This window comes from Clarias gariepinus, chromosome 16 (assembly GCF_024256425.1).
Source record: "Clarias gariepinus isolate MV-2021 ecotype Netherlands chromosome 16, CGAR_prim_01v2, whole genome shotgun sequence".
Lineage (NCBI taxonomy): Eukaryota > Metazoa > Chordata > Actinopteri > Siluriformes > Clariidae > Clarias > Clarias gariepinus.
The window spans coordinates 24,665,600-24,687,500 of NC_071115.1; the positions used below are offsets into that span (position 1 = coordinate 24,665,600).

The window sequence follows — 21,901 nt, forward strand, 5'->3', positions numbered from 1 at the left end:
ATACAGAATAAAGAATACAGCACATATGAAATGCACAGAGATGTAAAGTTGTCCATGTTTCTACGGCAGGACCATGATACCTGTGTGTCTAAAATACTAAAAAGCTAAAAGGGTGCAAATCGTCACCTTAGACAATTAGACATAATTTGGACAATAAATTGATTCCCAAGCTGTGCTTGTATACTGGGACAAGGACTGTAGTCCATAGTCATAGGATAAACATAGCTTGACTTAACTGTGCATGTAAATGTGCTGAATGTTAGAGCTTGAGTGGTGGGATGGAAAACTGTCCCCCCTACATTGCCATCGAGGCAACACCGTCCAGACGCCAACCAGGGATCAAATTAAAAACATAGGAGTTGTGTGTCTGTAGCTATGTAATCTATTTTAGTGACAAATTTAATTGATAGAAATCTGACTTCTTATTAACCCAATGTCAGAAAAATGGCTATGGTTATGGTGACCATTTCAACCATCCTCATGAAAATGACCAGCGTTTTTGATTATTCCACAATTTCGGAAGAGCACTTGACTATGGTGTTTTCCCCTTGCCCAAGCCCCGTGGGGTAAAGCTGGATAAAAACGTATCAGCAATCATCTAGAGTATTAGCAGGTAATAAATATCACCCGTTGTAACTGGGTCACCATCTGTTGGCTAATATAACACACAGACCTATTTTCCTGCTAGCTGTCATCTGGATAATAAACTTACTTTAGAGCGAACGTTCATGGCAGTAAAATGGGAAGGAAGACTGAGAACAAAAGCCCAAAAGCTACTGAAGACAAAAAAAAGTTATTATGGAAAATAACAGAACAGGATGCTGTAGTATAAAAGTCTTACAGTGCTGTGAAAAAGAATTTGCACTCTTATGAGTTTTTTCTTCATTTATTATTATTATTATTATTATTATTATTATTATTATTATTATTATTATTATTGTTGTTGTTGTTGTTGTTGTTTTTCTGCATATTTGTCACACTTAAATGATTAGGATAAGCAAACAAATTTAATATTACACAAAGATAAATTAAGTACATTGTAAATAAACAGTAAATACAAATGCAGTTTTCATGAATTGATTTCATTTATTAACAGAAAAAGCTGTCCTAACCTACCCCTGGCCCTATGTGAAAAAGTAATTGCCCCTAAACCTTATAACTGGTTGTGCCACCAGCCTTTAAGAGGAATAACTGCAATCAAGCATTTGTGATAACTGGCAATAAAATAAGTATGGAGGAATTTTGGCCCAATCTTCTTTGCAGGATTATCTTATTTCAGCCACATTGGAGAGTTTTTTAGGCATGAATGGCCTTTTTAATGATCTCAAACGGATTTACGGCCAGGCTACTCCAGAACCTTCGTTTGTGTTTTTTGAGCCATGCAGATGTGGACTTGCTGGTGTGTTTTGGATTATTGTCTTGCTACATAACCCAAGAATGGTTATTTATGTGTGACAAATATGCAAAAAATAATAATAAAAAGTCAAGAAATATTTTTCACTAGACTGTAAACAAGTATCGCTCTGTTATGCTAGAATCTTTAGCCAGATCATAATTATTGCGATTTCTATCAAGCGCATTAATATATAATTTCTAAATGATATTTCTAATTAATGAAACAGCTGTCAATGTGTGTACAAAACATGTTCCCTAAATCATCTCGATTACTGCTGTATCCTTCTTTAACCATGACTAAGTAGAAAGCTTTCAGAGCCGCGACATGAAAAGTTTAGCACACAGGATTAACCCAATGTGTAGCTAGCTGATATTTTACATAATCACAGCACTCAGGATCTCCCCCTCACTGACTGAAATGCAAGAGAAATCACAGGTCTGTTAGTTATAATGAGACAGGCTGGCGTGTAGGTGCCAAGTAGACCCCACGGGAGGTTTTCCATTTTCTCAGAGGAGGCTGATTAGCTCAGTAGGATTGAAACCTTCACCCCCTTTGAGATCTACTTTACTGTTCAAATTTGGCAGCTTTTCTCATCTGGCCACAAAGACAAGGGAAAATTGCTGTAATTATCTAAATTCCCTTGATTGGGTCAAATAGTCTGGGAAAGAGCCAAGTAGGTTTCCAGTTCAGTTTAAGGATGAGGAGCTTAAAATGGTGGTTGTGCTGCAGAAATCGGATCAAGACATGCAAATCGTGGCAGGCGTTTAGTTTGATGTCTAAATTGCTGTGTGGGTGTTTTACAGTGCTGGTAAAAACAAAGGGAGAGAGAGAGAAAGAAAAAAAGGGGGGGGAAAGAGATATGAAAACAGATGTAATGAGCAAACAATGATGCAGATGAGTGCAGTCCCAAAGGAGAATTTTGTTAAATGATGTAGGCTATCAGGCGGCACGGTGGTGTAGTGGTTATCACTGTCACCTTGCATTTCCAGTGTCCGGGTTCAATTCCCATCCAGGCTCGATTCCGGTCTCTGTGTGCATGGAGTTTGCATGTTCTCCCCGTGCTTAGTGGGTTTACTCCGGACCTGCTAATTGGTTATCCCCAAGCTGCTCATAGTGTGTCTGCCCTGTGATAGATTGACACCCTGGTCAGGTCCCCCCGTGACCCAGAATACAGGAAACAGTGGTATAGACATTGAGTGAGAGTAGGTTATCGATACCTCAAGAATATTAATCCAGCACATAATTGTTCATAACATCGCTTTTACTCAACATTTTGATTTCACTTATGGTGCAGGTTAAACTTCAGGCAGATACTGTATCTAAGTAATGCAAATGTTTTAATAAATTCTACCCATGCTGTCAAAACTTCCAATTTGTAATCTGCCACATAACTGCTCATAACTTCACTTCTACTAAACATTTTGGTTTTATTTATGGCACATGTTATCATTGAATTCAGGTGTTCCAATCACTTCCATGGTTAAAAGTGTATAGAATCAAGCAACTTCTCTAGGCATGCAGACCGCTTCAACAAACATTTGTAAAAGAATGGGTCGCTCTCAGAAGCTCAATGAATTCCAGGATGCCACTTGTGCAATAAGTCCATTTGTGAAATTTCCTCGCTACTAAGTCATCCATAGTCAATTGTAAGTGGTATTATAACAAGTGGAAAGTGAGTTGAAGTGATTGGGAATGACAGCAACTCAGTCACGAAGTGGTAGGCCATCACAGGTTGGGGTCAGCTGATGCCTAGACCCAAAGTGCACGAAGGTCACCAACTTTCTGTAGAGTCAATAGTTACAGACCTCCAAACTCTATGAGGAGTTCAGATTAGCTCAAGAAAGGTATGTAGATAGCCTCATGGAATGGGTTGCATCCAAGCATTACATAACTAAATGCAATGCAGAGCCACTGGAACCCTGTAGGTATGTTTCTGGGGTGACGAATCATGCTTCTCTGTCTGGCAATGGACAAGTCTGGGTTTGGCGGTTGGCAGGAGAACTGTTTTTATTTAACTGCATTGTGTCGGGTGTAAAGTTTTGTGGATGGGGATAATGATGTGGAGTTGTTTTTCAGGAGCTGGGCTCGGCCCCTCAGTTCCAGTGATTGGAACTCTAAATGCTTCAGCATTCCAAGACATTTGGGACAATTCCATGCTCTTTGTGGGAATAGTTTGGGGATAGCCCGTTTTTGTTCCAACATGACTATGGATTAAGAATTGGATGTTACTAAAGTTTATATGCATATAAATATATAAGGCAGGCGAGCGAATACTTTTGGCAATAAAGTCTATGTACAGACAGACAAACCATGAGACATCTGGTCAATCCTATGTATGAATATATATATATATATATATATATATATATATATATATATATATATATATATATATATATATTGTTTGTTTTTTTTTATTAAAAGAGCGCATTCTGACAAATAGACAAAGCGTGTGTGTAAGTAAATGAATAATGAATAATATTCTGCTTACTATAGAAATGTTTAAATAAAACGTTGTAAAACATATACCATGCATAGTGCACCCCACGTTCACAATTTACGTGCTTTTAATCACGCCTTTGACATGTTGCGTTGTGGACTGTTGGAAAACTCCATATCCCAGCATCATTTGCTTCAAATCTCATATTCACTTCCGTCACAGGTTTCGTTTGCAGCGCACTTGAAATATATTTATAATAATTTGTGATTTGATAACAACCCATAAATTCTAAATCATATTCGTAGCTTTTAAATAAAGTTTTTGTTGTTGCTGCTAGTAGTTGTGATTTTGTTTTGCTGCTTTGTAGCATCGTACGCTACATTATTAGTCTAAAAACTACACATCCCATAATCCACTCGCCAGCCTGTGGGAGTTATTGTATTGTTTATGTTGTTAAATGCGTTAAAAACGATGACCATTTTTTCAGTCATTGCCCTTATGAGACACCTTTTTTGTCATTTTTAATGTATGTATTTAAATAGATAACTAAATATGTGCATGTTTTTATGGGCCATAGCACCCGGAAGTGACGTCGGAGATTGTTTCGTGCAAGGATATGTAGTTTTCAACTGTAGAATATGAAAACTAGGTATTCTTCTATGCATTTGATGTATACGTAAATAACCTTAAAATAATTATATTTAATTTTCATTTATTTCTTATTTTACAAATAATAATATACCAGATTTTTTTCTGATTCGTGAATCAAATTTGAATCTAAGCAGGCTTATTTTTTTCCCCCTTATTTGGGAGTTTACTTCCGGCTTCAGCAATGACGTAGAATCTTTGGTTGCCAGGTATGTATCGTAATTCCACTTAAAGTTAATCCAAATATTACTGAAGGAAAACGCTTAAACTGAAAAATATAATCAATCAGTATAATCATATTCTTTTTAAATTTAAATGGAAGTCATGTTTGTGGGTGAAGGGTATAAAATGTCAGCATGACAAAATATTCATAAGGCGTAAAGAATAAATGCTACTATATATATATATATATATATATATATATATATATATATATATATATCGTCATAAAGACTAGATTTTCCGTATTTAATTGTTGCATTTACTGACACTGTTTTTTTTTTTTTTTTTTTTTTTACACCAACACACAAATCGTGCGGGTGATTCAAAAGTAGGTTAAATACATGAAAAAAACTGAGGATCTGGCAACATCTTAAGCAGCCCACCTCGGTGTCTGTTTTGTATGCGCGAGCGCTCCGGTGTCCCGCTGGAAGAAAAAGAGCCGAGCAACTGAACCGAGCGCGAGCGAAGCGCGAGACAAAAAAAAAACCAAAAAAAAAACCATAAGAGTCGGTGTTTATTTTATTTTATTTTTGCACTAATAAATCACGACGGATATCTTTTCCGGAATCGGATTTAAATCATCTGTTCTGGGCTGTAAGGACAAGCACGGAGTATGTGTGTGTGTGTGTGTGTGAGAGAGAGGTGAGAGCAGGAAAAAGCATAGATCTCAGAAAGAAGAAAATACAAATAATAAATAAACAGCAGTAGTATCATTGGAGGAGGAGAAATGCTCTGTGCATACAGAGTTATGAGAGTTTTATTGTAAACCCAGGAGAGGCGTGCAGCTCTCGGCGTTTCTTGTGTTGTTTAGAAAACCTTCTGCACAGATGCGGGATCTGTTTAAGGTTACTGTAAGAGCTGCACATCTAACAAATACAAATCATCTTCACAAGGCTTAAAAAAACTATTTTTTTCATCTTTATCTCAAAGCGTTTGATATCATCCTGTGCGCCTGATTAACTGATTTAATACTCCAGATGCTTCAGAACTTGAGTTACTCGATACAGGAATGGATTTTGATGTGAGAGTCGCTGCGATTATGTAAGTTTGACCAACAGTATGGATGTGATCAGTCCTGCTGATATGATCAATAGGAGCAACAGTGTCACTCTGATCAATTACAGATTTTTAACAAAGACTCATTTTTTAATGGTGTGATCCACAGTGTCGATTTGTTCAGTAGTATTTAGATGATCAATGTGATCTAGTTTTGCTGTGATTAATAGTGTTATGTACTGTAGTGTACTGTTGTAACAGATAGTATTGTTGTGATCTAATTTTGTTTTGATAAATAGTTTTCATGTGATCAGTTGTGTTGTGATCAGTAGTATTGTTCTGGTCTAGTTTTGATGTGATCAATAGTTTTGTGATCAATAGTCTTATGATCAACAGTTTTGTGATCAATAGTCTTATGATCAACAGTATGGTGTGATCAATAGTATTTTTGTGTTCTAGTTTTGTTTTGGTCAGTAGTACTGTTGTAATCTAGTTTTGATGTGATGCATATTATATTCTTGTGATCAATTTTACTGTTGTGATCAATAGTATTGTTGTGATCAATAGTACTGTTGTGATCTAGTTTTAATGTAATTAATATTATTGTTGTGATCTAGTTTTGATGTGATGCATATTATTTTCTTGTGATCAATGGCACTGTTGTGATCGGTAGTATTTTTTGAGATCTAGTTTTGATGTGATCAATAGTCTTATGATCAACAGTACTGTTGTGATCAATAGTATTGTTGTAATCTAGTTTTGATGTCCTTAATAGTGTTATGATCAATAGTGCTGTTATAATCAATAGTGCTGTTCTGATAGATAGTATTGTTGAGATCTAATTTTTGTTGTGATTAATAGTATTTTTGTGATGTAGCTTTGATGTGATCAATACTATTATAATCAATAGTACTGTTGTGATAAACAGTATTTTTGTGATCCTGTTTTGATGTGATCAGTAGTATTGTTGTGATCAAGTTTCAATGTAATCAGTAATATTATGATCAATAATATTGTTGTGCTCTAGTTTCTATGAGATCAGTAGAATAATGATCAATATTATTCTAGTGATCAATAGTATCTAAATGATCAAGTGTTGATTTAATCATTAATATTGTGATCAATCATATCTTGATCATTTGTCATTGTGATCAATAATATCAATGTAATTCCTAATGTCGGTATGATTTATATATATATATATATATATATATATATATATATATATATATATATATATATATATGATCACACATGAATGGGATCAGTTGTGTTGTTGTGATTAATTAGTGGTGTGATCCCGAGTGTAGAGTATTGATTGTTGATTTCATTAGTGTTGTGATCAGAAGTATCATTGTGACCAGTAGTGTTAGTGTGATCAAGTATTGAGGTGATCAATGATATCAGTGTGATCAATAACATCATAGCAATGAATTGTATCATGGTGATTAACAGTAACAATCATACTGTTGATCACAACTGTATTATTGATCGCAATGACATTACGGCTGTTATTGATACAATGTTTCTATGTAATATTGATTGCAGTATGGTAGAATTGGTGAATCAGTTTGGAATATTAGCGTATCATTTACACTGATGTGTTGATATAAAGAATCCATGTGTCATAATAAATGTTTTTTTCTGTATCAAAGTAGCAGTGTATTTGTAGTATTTGTGGTACACAATAATATAAATCAATGAAATATTTGTCTATGCTTAAACTTTCTGATATTTTTTTTTCTTCTAGAAAGAACACCAACAATGAAATGACTCATGGGATGGACACTACGATTCTTTCAAGAACTGGATATTAAACACTACCTAAAATAATACATCATAAATGTGAAACTTTTTTTCAACATGCAACACAAATGGGAAATTTGGGAATTTTGCGTCGTATGCTGAACCTGTAACAGCCTGCCATTTTTGAGCCATTTTTATTCCTTTTGATGTGATTTTGTCTTTTTTCAAAGACGCACCATCACTGAAAAACCCAATGCGTCCTCGAAGTGTGCATGTGTGGCGCAATGGGTCGGTGTGTGTGTAGCTAGCCATAAATTCGTTACCATGGCCCAGACGAGTTTACTGCAGGGAAAACGCTTCTACTGCCGAGAGTGGGTTTTCCACAAGATCCAGCACTGCCTCCAGGAGAAAACTGGCACTTCCTGTGGATCAGGAAGGGACGGTCCGGGCATCTCAGGGGGTGGAGCTTCTTCAGGTCCAGGGAAATCAGGATCATGGGGTGTATTGCTGGTCGGAGGACCAGGAAGCGGCAAAACGGCACTTTGCACGGAGTTGCTGTGGCCAAGCTCGCAGCACGGCAATCATCGCGGTTTAAGCCAATTCTGCCTAGCGTTTCATTTTTGCCGCGCCGATGATTCGGACACGGTGTGCGTGAGCGGGTTTATCCGGGGCCTCATCACACAGATCTGCAGAAGTGGTCTTGTCCCGCAATACGAGGAGAAAATCCGTGACCCTGCCATCCAGAACGCACTAAAGCCTGGAGAGTGTGAGAGGAATCCGAGTGAAGTGTTCAAAAGGTCAGTAACATATCATGCAAATGCTGTGATTAATTAGCAAACAAGAACAACAAGACAAAACAATGGACGAACACGTATTAAATCAAATTTCAGACAAATTCAAAACACACATGTTAAAGTTTTGACACCTTTTAGGTTGGCAGATTGTTTAATCTCTTGCTTTAAGCAGAGAATCAGGTATGTTTTCTAATAAGTCCGAGACCCGCCTACTTTTCCTGGAGCATTTACTTAGCTTTAGACTGACAGTAAAATTGACCAAACGCATGCTTTTTGCCTTGAACGTTTTTTTTTCCATGCAAGATTGCTTATCCACTTCAAACTGCTTCGAACCGAACTCTTAAAGGTTGAATTTTAGTGATGTAATGATCTAAAAGAGTACATCGTTAATGATACTGAAGCTTGTGGCCAGAAAAGTATCTAAAGCATGAGACTAACAGTGGTCTAATAACATACCAACACGTGGACGGAAATATAACTAGCTCCCAGCAATATATCTCACAGCTCACAAGCAATACCCAAAACACTGGAGTTTGAATTAGGATTAATGCTAACACAATCACAAAAGACAACTGCTAATGAAAGGAGTGTAAGCTTGCTAAATCACGGTCTGTTTATTAGCTAGCTTAGTCAGTTAAAGGCTAACAATTACATGTAGCATTAGAGTTACAGTACCTCACTTCATAATTCAACCCACTCAAGTCTAAAAGGGCTCAGAGATGCTTATGATGTGCAGCTACATGTTAATGCCATTTTACATTAAACATTATGATACACTTTATTTTTATTACACAATAAACTTCTACTTTGTATGTGTGAGCTAGCAACATAGCTAAATATATACATATATTACTGATCTTTGTTGGGTTGTGCCAGCTGACTGGTCTGCACTATTTAAGCAGACACACACACACACACACACACACACACACAGACACACGCACAAAAAAAGCTCGCATGACTTGTTTTGGAGCACTGGGTCAGCTGGAGTACCTCGGACTGGAATGTGCTACAGAAAGCACACACACCCCTTTGTCCGAGCATCTGGTGTCACTTAACGCACACACACTTATACAGGAGGGGATAGTAGAGTAAATGGTCAACAGAGTTATTGATTTATCAAGCACTTTGCCAAAATATAATCAAATGTCTAAAAGTGAAGGCTACAACTCTTCAGGCATCCAGTTTGAATGGGAGACTTGCAAGAGAAGTGTTATGTTTGAACTAGATAACTGGTTTGCACTCATAGTTGGGTTTTATAGTGTTATATCACATAACCTTGTTGAATTCTTGAATCGGAATTGGTGGTCAGAAGTTGTGTTTTTTTTCCCCATGTTGTATTTATTCTGATGAAGTGACGTTTTAAGCAGAAATTGTATTCATGAGGTAAAATACTAGCTTATGTGTTTTAATTAGCACTTGTATTCCTGAGGTCAAATCCTAGCGCAAGTGTTGTAAGTAACACTTGTATTTCTGAGGTAGTACGTTAGTGAAAGTTCTTTTTTTTTTTTTTTTTTAATTGGGACTTGTATTTCTGAGATAAAATCCTTGCATATGCGTTTTGAGTAGCAGTTGTATACTTGAGGTAAAATCTTAGCTTAACTGTTCTAAGAAGCACTTGTATTTCTGAGGTAATAAATTAGTGTAAGTTTTTTGTGTTTTAAGGAGCCCCTGAATTCCTGAGGTAATAATCCTACAGCGAGTTTTTAGTAGCACTTGTATTCCTGAGGTAAAATCGCGTAAGTATACTGTATATACACTTGTATACTAGAGTTACTGGAGTTAAAAAGCCCTAGAATATGTTTTCTAAGTAGCGTCGGTATTTCTGAGGTAATATGATAGTGAGTTTTTGTTTTCCAATTAGCAGTTGTATTTCTGAGATAAAATCCTAGCATATGTGTTTTAGTAGCACCTCTATTCATGAGGTAAAATCTTAGCTTAAATGTTTTAAGTAGCACTTATATTTCTGAGGTAAAATACTAGCATAGGTGTTTTAGTAGCACCTCTATTCATGAGGTAAAATCTTAGCTTAAATGTTTTAAGTAGCACTTATATTTCTGAGGTAAAATACTAGCATAGGTGTTTTAGACAGCGTTTGTATTCATTGGGTAAAATCCTAGAGCAAGTGTTCTCAGTAGCACTTGTTGTTCTGAGGTGATATATTAGTGTAAGCTATTTTTTTTAATTAGCACTTGTATTCTAGAGATAAAATAATAGCATACATGTTTTAATTAACAAATATATTTGTGAGGTATAATCCTAGAGTAAGTGTTTTAGGTACCACTTGTATTTCTGTGGTAATATGTAGGTCAATGTGTTTTTTCAATAAGCACTTGTATTCCTGAGATAACATCCTAGCCTAAGTGTTTAAAAGTAGCACTTGAATTACTGAGGTAAAATCTTCCTTAATGTGCCTTTGTGCTGATGTTTTTTTTTTATTTTTTATGAAGTGCATGTGTCTAAGATGGAGAGAAGAAATATAAAATATTTATCTGCATGAATAATATCAGACAAATAATGAAAAGGTGATGAAACAGATTTCAGTGTAGATGCTAGGAAGCTAATCTGAAATACACTGTACTCTCTAGTTATGAGAAGAGACAGTAGTAATCCAGCACAGTCAGACCACAGCCTCCTGATTGGGGATTCCCTTCATGTTGAATTTGCCTTCACTACGTCACTGATGTCTGCTGGAGTGTAACATTAGCCGTCATCGATTGCTAGAAAAGCTGGCTGGGGAAAAGTCTCTGTTACGCCTCATGAGCTCAAGTGTGTATTTAGAGCGAGTTTAAAAGCTAATGCTGTTTGTTAGCTTATGATCATACTTACTAATTGCATACTAATTGTGCTAATGGTTGGTGCAGACAGTAATAATGGTGGATGCTAGAGCTGTTCATGATTCTGTGTTGTACACAGTCCGTGTGTTCCTGTCTACGCGTTCCTGTCTGTATGTGCGTGTGCCTGTGTCAACGCACATATGTGTATTAGTAATTAATGTGTTAAACGGTAGTCATTTTCTCCCTATTAGACCCCCATAAATTAGATCTGGCGCCAACTACGTACTACACAAAGGTCTAAAAGTCTGAGTACCCTACTGTTTTATGCTCAACTAATGTCTATTAATGACTTAAATGTTTGTTTTTATCAATGTTGAGCAGCAAGCTGATATGTGTGGCAAATCAGATTGTTAAAATGAAAATGGGCATACTAATAAATACACAGTTATGAATAAAATTCCAAATAAATAGCTTAACAAGTACATTTAAAAATCACCAAATTTTATGTGTATATCCACTGTATATTTTGTTGTTCCTTTATGTTTCCTCCTGTAGTTGTGTATTTTGTCATTATTCTAATTTCATTTCATAGCAGTTAACACTGTATAACATTGTAAGTTAGCATAGTAATAAAATATAAAATGCTTCAACAATTTATAAAAATTAATAAAATAAGTGGTATAACCTGATAAATCTTTTCATTTTCTTTATTCTCAGTATAAGTATTTTATTAGCATCTTATGACGACTGAAGTTAAATACATTCTTGGTCAGCACTATGAGCTTTCGACCCTACTGTAGTTGGGGTTGTTGGCATTTGGTCTGAGTTGGAATTGTGTGTGTGTGTGTGTGTGTGTGTGTGTGTGTGTGTGTGTGTGTGTGTGTGTGTGTGTGTGTGTGTGTGTGTGTGTGTGTTTTGGTAGACATGCTGTCTGCTTCTCTGTCCTTGAACCAAACAGCTCCTGATAAAACCATCTGCCAGCTGGTACAGTTCATCCCAACGTGAGCAGAAGTAAAGAGTTCACTTTGCTTTCTTCAAACCTCTGATAAAATCACAATCCTGTCAAAACAATATATTCCACATTATTTCAGAATATAAGAAAATAAATTTAGGAATAGAATATTTTATGATTACTATAAAACATGTACAGTCATGTGTAAAATTAAGTACCCCCCCCCCCCCCCGCCTTTAATTGTATATTTTTTATTTAAAAACATAAATAAAAATCATTTGATCATAGTCTTAGTATTAGACAAATAAAACCTTAGACAAACCTTTTTTTAACTTACCATTATTTATTTAACAAAAACGAAGCCAAAAAGAAAAAAAATCATGTGGGTGATACTAAGTACCTCCATGATTCACAACCTAGTAGATCCACTTTTAGCAGCAATAATTTGAAGTAATCATTTCCTGTATGACTTTATCAGCCTCTCACATTGTTTTGGTTCCTTCTTCTTTACATCATTGCTTCATTGAGGTTTTTGGGCGTTCACTTATGTACAGCTCTGTTAAGGTCCTGCCACAGCATTTCAATTGGTTTGAGGTCAGAAGTTTGAGTAGGTCATTCTGCAACCTTGATTCTTTTATTTTTCAGCCATTCTGAAGTGTATTTCCTGGTTTGCTTTAGATCATTGTCTTGTTGAATATCGACCAAGTTTTATCTGTTGGACAGATGGCATCACATTTACCTCTAGAACACTCTGGTATACAAAAGAGTTCATGATCAACTCCTAGGTACCCAGGTCCTGTTACTGCAAAATAAACCCAAACCAATCGCCACCCATCCACCACCATGCTTGACAGTAGGTTTGAAGTGTTTATGCCGAAATGCTGTTTGGTTTCCCCAAACATGGTGCTAGGCATTTAGCCAAACAACTTCACTATGGTCCCTTCTCTCCATAAGACATTGTTCCAAAAGCCTAGTGGTTTGCTTAGATGCAATTTTTGTGAATCTCACTTGTGCTTCCAATTTACCCTCTTTTTAGACAGAAGGGCCAACCCTCCTGCCAACCCTTCAAAGCAAACCATACTTGTTCAGTCTTCTTTTAATTGTGTTATGATGGACACTTTAACATTTAGCATGTTCAGTGAGGCCTGTTGGGTCTGAGATGTAGCTCTTTTTGGATTTTTTGGATTTCTCCGAGCATTGCACGGTCTGAGCTTGGGGTGAATGTGCTGGGATGTCCTCTCCTGAGAAGATTGAAGGGAAGGCAATGTATTGAATGCTTTGTATTGAACTCCAAATTGTTTGGAAATGGTTTTATAACAATTTCCATATTGATGTGCTGCAACAATTGCTTCTTTAAGACCTGTGCTTATGACTTTCTTTCTTGCCATTATGTTAACACACACCTGAATGTTCCAGACAGGCAAACTGGCAAAACTTCTGCTTTTATAGATGCCTGCAGACTTGCTGATGATCAGTTAATAAAGAGCTGATGATTAAGAGCACCTGGATGCAATTTACCCTCTTAAATCCTGTGGAAGCAGTAACAGGGTACTTGTATTGCCTGCATGTTTTTTTTTTCCTTTTGGCTACACTTTTGTTAACTAAATAATGGCATGGTGAAAAGGTTGTATATGCCTAATACTGAGGTTGTATGTGCGCAATACTAGGATCTGCTACAATAAGATGGTTTTTGTTATGTTAGGTTGGCTTTGTGGGTTGCGACCCATTCCTCATCACTGAAATCTGCTGCCAGCGGTGACTCTTGTAATGGCGCGCAAGACGTAACCGAGAAAATCCGGTCATTTCTTAAACTAAAAGGTTTCTCAAAATAAAATATCAGTTAGACTCAGATAATACATAAAACGGAAATATTTAATTATTTATTGTGCGACCCGGTACCATTTGATCCACGGTCCGGTACCGGTCTGCGGCCCAGGGTTTGGGGACCACTGATCTATAGGGTAACTAATTAAATGCCAGCAAAATAATATTTGTTAAAAGAATCCCACTAACTCCTGTGAAAATAAATTCAACAATCTCTTCATTTAAAGTGAAACAAATATATAAAGTAGAAAAATGTAATCATTATATGCCCTGTTAATGCTTATGTCATAATTATGTCCCAGCTGGAGGCGAACACAAACCACCTCATGTTACATCACCTACTTAAAATGTCATCTTGCTATTTTGTTGGGTGCCAGTGTTGAGGAAGTTATGGCTTAAAGTTTTATTGCATACCAGCTGTTACTGTCAGAGGGAAAAAATCAAAAACAACTTTGGTTGTTGTATAATGTACATGTAATAAGTGATGAGACAAAATTGCTTTTGTTTGTAGCACATAATTTATATTGAGTAAGTTTTAATAAATTATTATCTGTTGTATGGATACATTATAAAAGTTTGACATGTTTACCTAATATTAAACCTGGATGATCACAATATATGATTTTGCTCTTTTAAGTTTCTTGTAAGTATATTTGAATGGCAATGTGTATTTTAATACCGTTGCTCCACTACTTTAGTTTTTGTTGGGGCATGATCACAATGGGTTTGCACCTTAATTTACATAATTATTTAGATATCGCACTCAGTAGCAACCAAGAACAATTTGGCTAAACCTTGTGGATGTACAGTATAAATCAGATGCCTACAAGATTTAAATTAGAGATAAGGGACAGGTTTTTGTTATGTAGAATGATTCATTTGTGTGACAATTAATGTATCACCACACTGAATCCACAATAATTTTTTAAAATAAAATTTTAATCTATTTGTTCACATTTCATGTAGCAAAATTCTACAGTTCCTTTATAATCATACAATTGGGGTGCTCTAAACTATTCACACGGCAAGCAGCACAGCAAGTTTAGAACTGTAGCAAAATAGGAAAAAATTGTGACTATTGAATCTGGTGATGTTTACAAAAACGCGATTAATTGGCACTTAGATATTGTGATAATATTGTATCGCCTGGTTAATGTTGAGTCCCTGTTAGAACTGCGTAATTTAATCTGTCTTTTGTTGGATGATTAATGATGGTTAATTGAATCATATGGTCAGTATTTGATTCAGATTAAATGATTTAGGCAAACTTACTAATGTTAATGATCTAAAACTAACAAATTTCCTAAAAACATCCCAGTTTCTGTCTGCAATATTTTTGCAATATTTCTGAAGGATGTACTGTATTTCTGATAGATCTCGCATGTGAACCAGCTCCAGTGGCTCAGTGGTTATGCAATGTTCTGGTTTAAATGTGGATATGGGGGTTGGAAGTAGGTACTACTACATACTACTAGTATGTTACATTCTTGTGGTTTATTATAAAGATATAATGCAGTTGATCCAGAAGATAAAGGCCTTAAGAATCTTCTTGCCTGTCTTGCCAAGTAGGTCAGATGATAAAGTGATTATGAGCATGGTTGTGAGATTGTGAGTTTGCTGCTTTATGCCTCCCAAACCCAGAATGAACCACTTAAAAGTGCTTCAATGGACTCTGATGGTCCTGGTGTCTCTGAGGTCTAATTCGCTGTTCTGTCTCTTTTGTCTGTGACTCACGGGTCAAGACCTGTCAATTACTTTTATTAAATGAAGCAGCAGGTGAGTCATGGTGTGCATTCGATTGGAGAAATTCTAGAACTGGAATTTGGAGATGCGGAATCTGAGATAGATTTCTCAGATTGAAAATTCCTACAGTTTGAGTTTCGGTTCAGGTTCTGGAATAGGTACTGTGAGTTTATTTACAGAATATTTCCACTTTGTCTAGATGGAGGTGTATTGCAAGAGATGAACCTCCTCAAAAAAAAAAAAAGCTTTGGCAGCTCCGAGTGTAAGACCTGCACCTGTCTCGGCAGCAGAGTTAAAGTTCAAGTCCTGGCTTTGGTGCGATAAGGTTTCTGTGAAAGCTGTGTGTTTGTAACTCTTTGCGCTCTCTCTCACTCCGTAGGTGGAGGTGTAAAAGGAAAGGTTGCTTTTGCTGGATTAAGGGTCTCTACCTGTCTCTGTATAGAATTGGTTTTGGACTCGCGTGGGACTGTAAATTCCTGTAGAGTGAAAGAGAGAGCAAGTGAGTCTGGTCTGCCTTAGTTGGGACTCCAAAGCAGGGTTTATGCAATAAACAGGCTGTGTAAAAACACATGCACATTATATATTAGGACTGGGAAGCAACAGGGACCATGTGTACAGCGATTCTGTAAATATCACGCTGCGATATTATTCGTTTTAAAAAAATTGTAACAATTCTAAGCAAACGTGTGTGTATGTACACATTTCAAAATATGTATGTTTGTATTCAAGGTTGTAAAATGACAGGGCTAATCTCTAAGCCACCTTATGTACAGTATATAAAATCCAGATATATTTAGATTGCATATAATATGGTTGAGCTTTACAGTGACCTTTTCAGCATAGTGACTTCATCTCCACTCAAATCACAAATTTGTAGAACACCACCATCACAGGACCCAGCTCAGTAAGGTAACAGGGCGTTCTCACATTAGACCCCAAAGTCTGGTTCATTTTGATCAGTGAGAACACAATCTTTCTGTTCCTCGGTCCGCTGGAAGAGGTGGCATTGAGAATGTGCATTGTGCAAGTGTACTGGAGAACGTAGAGCAAATATAAAACAGTGTTTCTGAGCATGGTACAAAAAAGTGAACCCTTGCTCAAGAGACTCCTGAATGTAGCACCCAGGTTACTTCAATAGCAGGACGATCAGAGTCTACACACCACTCAGCTAACTCAGAATTACAGAAACTGAACTTGTAAAACGCAACAGGCTAGGGTCGTAGGTTCTCAGTTGCATAAAACAATTTATAAACCCAGGCTGCGAGCATCTTCAAAGTCCAACGCGCAGGGTTTAAAGGTTTTATTTGAGTTTTCTGCATGTCAGTTCAGAAGCGAAGGAACAAATAAGCGCAAGTTCAAAGTCTCCGACGTGTTTTTAAAACGGCGGCAGGCTTTTGTTATGGTTCGCCTGTGAGCTGTCTCAAAATGTTTAGTCTGCTGGGTTAATGTTTGGCTTCACTGCATTGAACGCTGTTTCACGCGCATTCTCTCTCCGGCTCTTTACACACACCCTACGGAGATAAAGGTTTTGTTTCAGCGACGTGACTGAATATTACTAATTACCAGGCTTTCACTGTTAATACTTGGAGAAGAGCTTTTCTAAGCATCTTTGCAGCAAATGCGTGTGTTTCTGTCCAAATATGGCACCCATCATGGTCGACTTCCTTCAAAGGACAAGGATTTTTATTAGTCCGAACAAATTCGGAGTCCTGATCACGGGTTCAAACACAGCTGTTTATTTTTTTACGCTATACTCTGTCGTCAGTCTCTGTTTATGTATGTAAAACTTGTGCGCGCTTTAATGTTATACAGTAAAGTCTTGGACTTAGTACCTTTTGCATAACAACAGAGATGAGAAGATGGGAGATCACGGGGCGATGATGTTTCTCATGTTACATCAAGTCACTGTTGAATTCTCAATCCTGATCCCGAACATGTCAATTTATTTCCGATAACAGAAATTTGATATAATTTCTCCCTAAAATATAAATCAGAGATTTATAGAGTGTGTACAAATAGTTAATTGGTTGAATCTAAAAATAAGCTGATCAGCTTTAATGTAATCAGTGATAATTATTTCAGGTTTAAGCCCACATACGTGTTTTCCTGGCTTTCGATATGGAAGAACGCTTTATGTCACTTAACACATAGAAAGAATTTTTTTTCCAAGGTTTTACTTAACTGACTCAGTAAGTTTTAATCAAATAAGTCACAAAATTTAGAACACATTTTTTTAATTTTGTTGAACGGTGGGGGAAACGTTATTAAATAAGTTTGTAATTGATTCATCTTATTATTGTTAATATTAATTTGAATAAATCCTTTCAGTGTGATATTTATTTATATACATGGCAACATGAAAGGAGCAAGATTATTCAGTCACTTTAGTGAATTCTGTAAATTAATATAGGGCCTCTCCGTACATCATGTTTGCTGTGCGTGAAGAAACAAACAGCTGCACATAACTGTTCATAACCTTGCTTTTCTTCAACATTTAGATTTTACTTGTGGTGCAGGTTAAACTTTAGGTAGATATGCAAGTACTGCAAAGTTTCAATAAATTCTGTCCAGCGGCCGATTTAAGACACGCCCACAGATTGACTCATGCACAGTTCCCTGTTTCAAAACTACCACATAACATCTCATAACGTCACCTCTACTCAGCAGTTTGATTTCATTTTTGGCCCAGGTTTACCTTCAGTCAAATACCTAATTACTGCCAAAGATTGATTAAATTCCGTCTAGCCAGTTTTGTGGTGCTGTGACAAAATCTTTTTGAAAAGAACAGACAGATTTTTTCTGAGACTGGTTACAGGTCCTCCAATGTATGAAACGTAAAGATATTATTGAAAGTGCGAGTTCTGACCAATGTACAGACCAAACCTTTTCTTTATTTATATAGATTAATGCACTGTATAAGGCACTGCAGGTATCGGTGATACGCCACATAAAGTCGCATCAAATTATTGAAGTGTCAAAGAGTTGGCCTGCATCAAGCAAAGAAAACAACTAATGATGCTTGAAATGACTGAACTGGGTCAAGAACTGTCCAACACATCATTAAAACTTGGAAGGATAGCGGCAAACTGTCAACCCTGCGGAAAAAAAAAACATGAATTGAGATCATTTTAATTAGGGATGCACCGAAATGAAAATTCTGGGCCGAAAACGAAACCGAAATTTTTGGATGCACTTGGCCGAAAACCGATACCGAAACCGAAAATGGCTTCATTAAAAAACATGTTTAAAATATTTTCTTTTTGTTTGTATTAAAAAAAACTACAAATTAATTAAGCAATCAAACTTTTATTGATAATAAATAACAGTAATAAGGCTGTTTAACAATAACAAAACTTGCTTCCAAGTGCTTCCGAACCGCCGACATACTCCGTGTTTGATGCGTAATGACAGCGCGAACGAGACGGGAGGATGGGAGAGGCGTGGCGACAATTTCGGCTTTTATTTTCGGCGCTTTCTTACGTTTCGGCCGAAACCGATAATGCTATTTCGGCCGAAAATTTTCGGCGGCCGAAATTTCGGTGCATCCCTAATTTTAATACTTGACGTTGTTTTGTTAATAGTGAAAGTAAGATAATTTCCATACACACAGTGTGGGACAAAACAGCAGTGTTTCCATACGAAATACCTTGTTGGTAAAGCTAATAAGAAGCAATGGAAAAAGCTAACGTGAGATCAAGACTTGCTTCAGTTGGTCAGGTCTAGGCTCAGCAACGTCACGTGGCAATAAATAAAGTCAGCCGATGACCTGAATGTACTAAATGACCATCTTATCTCTTTTATATAGTTTTCCTTCCTCAATGGTTCAAGACTGTGAAAGAGTAGTTCTAAGATCACGAGGAATCATTTCCACACAGGTGTTCCCACCACATCTTAGTTTGTGTGGCTTTTTTTTCTTTCTTTTTTTTCCCCCCAAGCACTGCATTGCCTATTTGACTTGCTTGCTATTTTTTTTTCTTACTTACTCATCTTGACATTTATGTTTCTAATTGCTCTTAACATTTTTAAAAAAAAAAAGCCAAAATGCTAACACCAACAGGAGAACCCACAGTAGAAAAGCTCCAAGGTCTGATTGCGCTTTTATTTGACATTTAATTTTTTTTTTTATGTGACAAGACGAAGCAGTTGCTGCACAAAGCATTCTCAGGGTTTAACGTTGTAGAATTTTATCAGGCACCGTCATGATTATGACAGACTTGTGACGCTTCTATGACGAATGCGTTTGACAAATAAATGATGTGCACTATGTCTGGCTTCAGTTAAACAAATCTTCTTGGTATCGTGGTACTCAGGCATGACTAATGACTCGTCTCGTCCCTGAGCATCGGTGCTGAATTTGTTGTGTAACATTCTTATATGATGACCTACGTGGGTGTATAAACCAATAATTGTGCGTGTGTGTGTGCGTGTGTTGTGTTTGCCTCTGAACACCACATAGTTGAACGAGATCAACTGTAATCGATGCTTTTGAAGCTTTTTTTCCCCCATCGAGTAGGAGGAATGAGAGAGTGAGAGAGCGAGAGAGGGGGCAAGCGTTACGCTGCAGTCTGTTATTTAGCCCTGGTGGTGAGGGAGAGGCTAAAAAGAGAAAGAGAGAGGCATATACTGTGAGGCTAAGGAGGGATGAAAGGATGCAGGGAGCGCTCTCTCTCTTTCTCTCTCTCTTTCTTTCTCTGCCGTTCTTTCTTCCTCCTCGTTCTCATCCGCCTTCAACTTGTCTCGCCTCGTCTTCTGCACCTATTTCCATTGCATTTATTTTCTTCACACCGTTGCCGTAGCAGCCGTCAGGTGATAGAACGATAACAAACGTGCAAACAGAAACAAGTAAACAAGACAGTACCAGCTCCCGTTTTATTTCTGGGTCCCGATGTTAGGGTTAAGTGTGTCTTGGGCATCTGCAGTAGGCTTCTCGGGATTGGTTGTAATAGTCGGAAAGATTTCCGGTATATGTCAGCAAAACTAGGACAGAGCACTATCAACGTCTGCAGTATCCGATGGTCTGCTAATCCGTCTCTTTTTGTCCCTCTGAGAATGGAAGGAAAATGAGTTACAGATTACTTCCTGTTCCACATACACTGCTGAGTCAGCGTTCGTCTCGCACCCGTCGATATGTCCAAGGACAGGGAGATTGAGCGAGAGAAAAAGAGCGAAGTTTAAGCTACTTGTTTATCCACCTTAGAACCCATTGAACCGAATTATAGGATGTACGCGGAATAAAACAGGATGAGACATGCTGCTGTTCGGGAATAATAATCGACGGGGTGGTGTGATAAACACACGCGGTTTACCCTAAAGTTAATCATTTTCCAAAAACAGAACGTGTCCCGAAAAACTAAACAGTAGAGTTTGACCTCAAATCGTTCCATAGCACTGACACTCAGCAGTCATGTACCGCAGGAGAGGAACCAGGTTTATGGTCCAGAGCCATGTTGCATTTCGTACATTTTCAGCATTGAAGAATTTAATTTTATGCAACAGAAGAGACATGTCTGCGTGTAATGAAGTAGAGACGGGTGAAAACCAAACGCTGGAACGGATACACCGGCGATGTCCTCAAAAGCTTTTGCAAGTTTGCTGAATTGATATAAAATTTTAATACAGACCGATTATTTTCACGGGCTGAGAAATACAATCCGCATGTTGGGAAGCAAGTTTTTTGTCTAGTGATGGTCTTTCCCAGCTACATGCTTTTCATACACACTTCCTTGTTTAATATGAAATAGGTTAGTATTAGGGCTGCACAATTCGATAAAACCAATCACATTATCTTGACATATATCGTGATTGTGATTTAAATTTTATTTGTATAGTGCTTTTAACAATTGTCATTCTTGCAAAGCAGCTTTACACAATCATAAGAATTATGAAAGTTTGTATGAAATGTGACCGTGTATGAATTAAAATGATCAGGTAGTCCCTAATGAACAAGCCGAGGACGACGGCGACAGTGGCAAGGAAGAACTACCTGAGATGGCAATAGGAATAAACCTAGAGAGGAACCAGATTCAACAGGGAACCCATCCTCATCTGGGTGATAACGGATAGCAGGAATCGATCTGCAGTCATACTGTGTGTTAGGAGGCTGGAAGTTCATTTCCATTTATTATATGTTTCATTATTACTTAGACTTTAAGTGAATAAACAAAAACTTTATTATTGACAAACTCTACATAAACTCTTGACTATGCATATACTACCCGTGATAAACTGCAACCTTTTGAGATTAAATAATTGCACAGGTCTATATTGCTACATTGATTTTGTATGCCATTAATTGTGCAGTATTAATTAGTAGCATGTGTTTGTTAGCTTGCTATGAAACACTCAATATAGTATAGCTGAGAG

The 21,901-nt window shown here is 37.1% G+C and overlaps 1 protein-coding gene across 2 annotated transcripts in view; it reads left to right on the forward strand.

Moving 5' to 3' along the window:
- The first annotated feature begins 5,225 nt into the window (after positions 1 to 5,225).
- Positions 5,226 to 21,901, forward strand: part of ankrd50 (ankyrin repeat domain 50) — a 37,252-nt gene continuing 20,576 nt past the window's right edge. Inside the window, exons 1-2 of one of the 2 annotated variants that reach the window (XM_053515002.1) lie at positions 5,226 to 5,747; positions 7,453 to 8,245. In XM_053515002.1, the coding sequence (XP_053370977.1) occupies positions 7,773 to 8,245 (473 nt within the window). In that variant the 5' untranslated portion in view covers positions 5,226 to 5,747; positions 7,453 to 7,772. The remainder of the gene's footprint in view (positions 5,748 to 7,452; positions 8,246 to 21,901) is intronic. The other variant, XM_053515003.1, reaches the window with a different exon arrangement.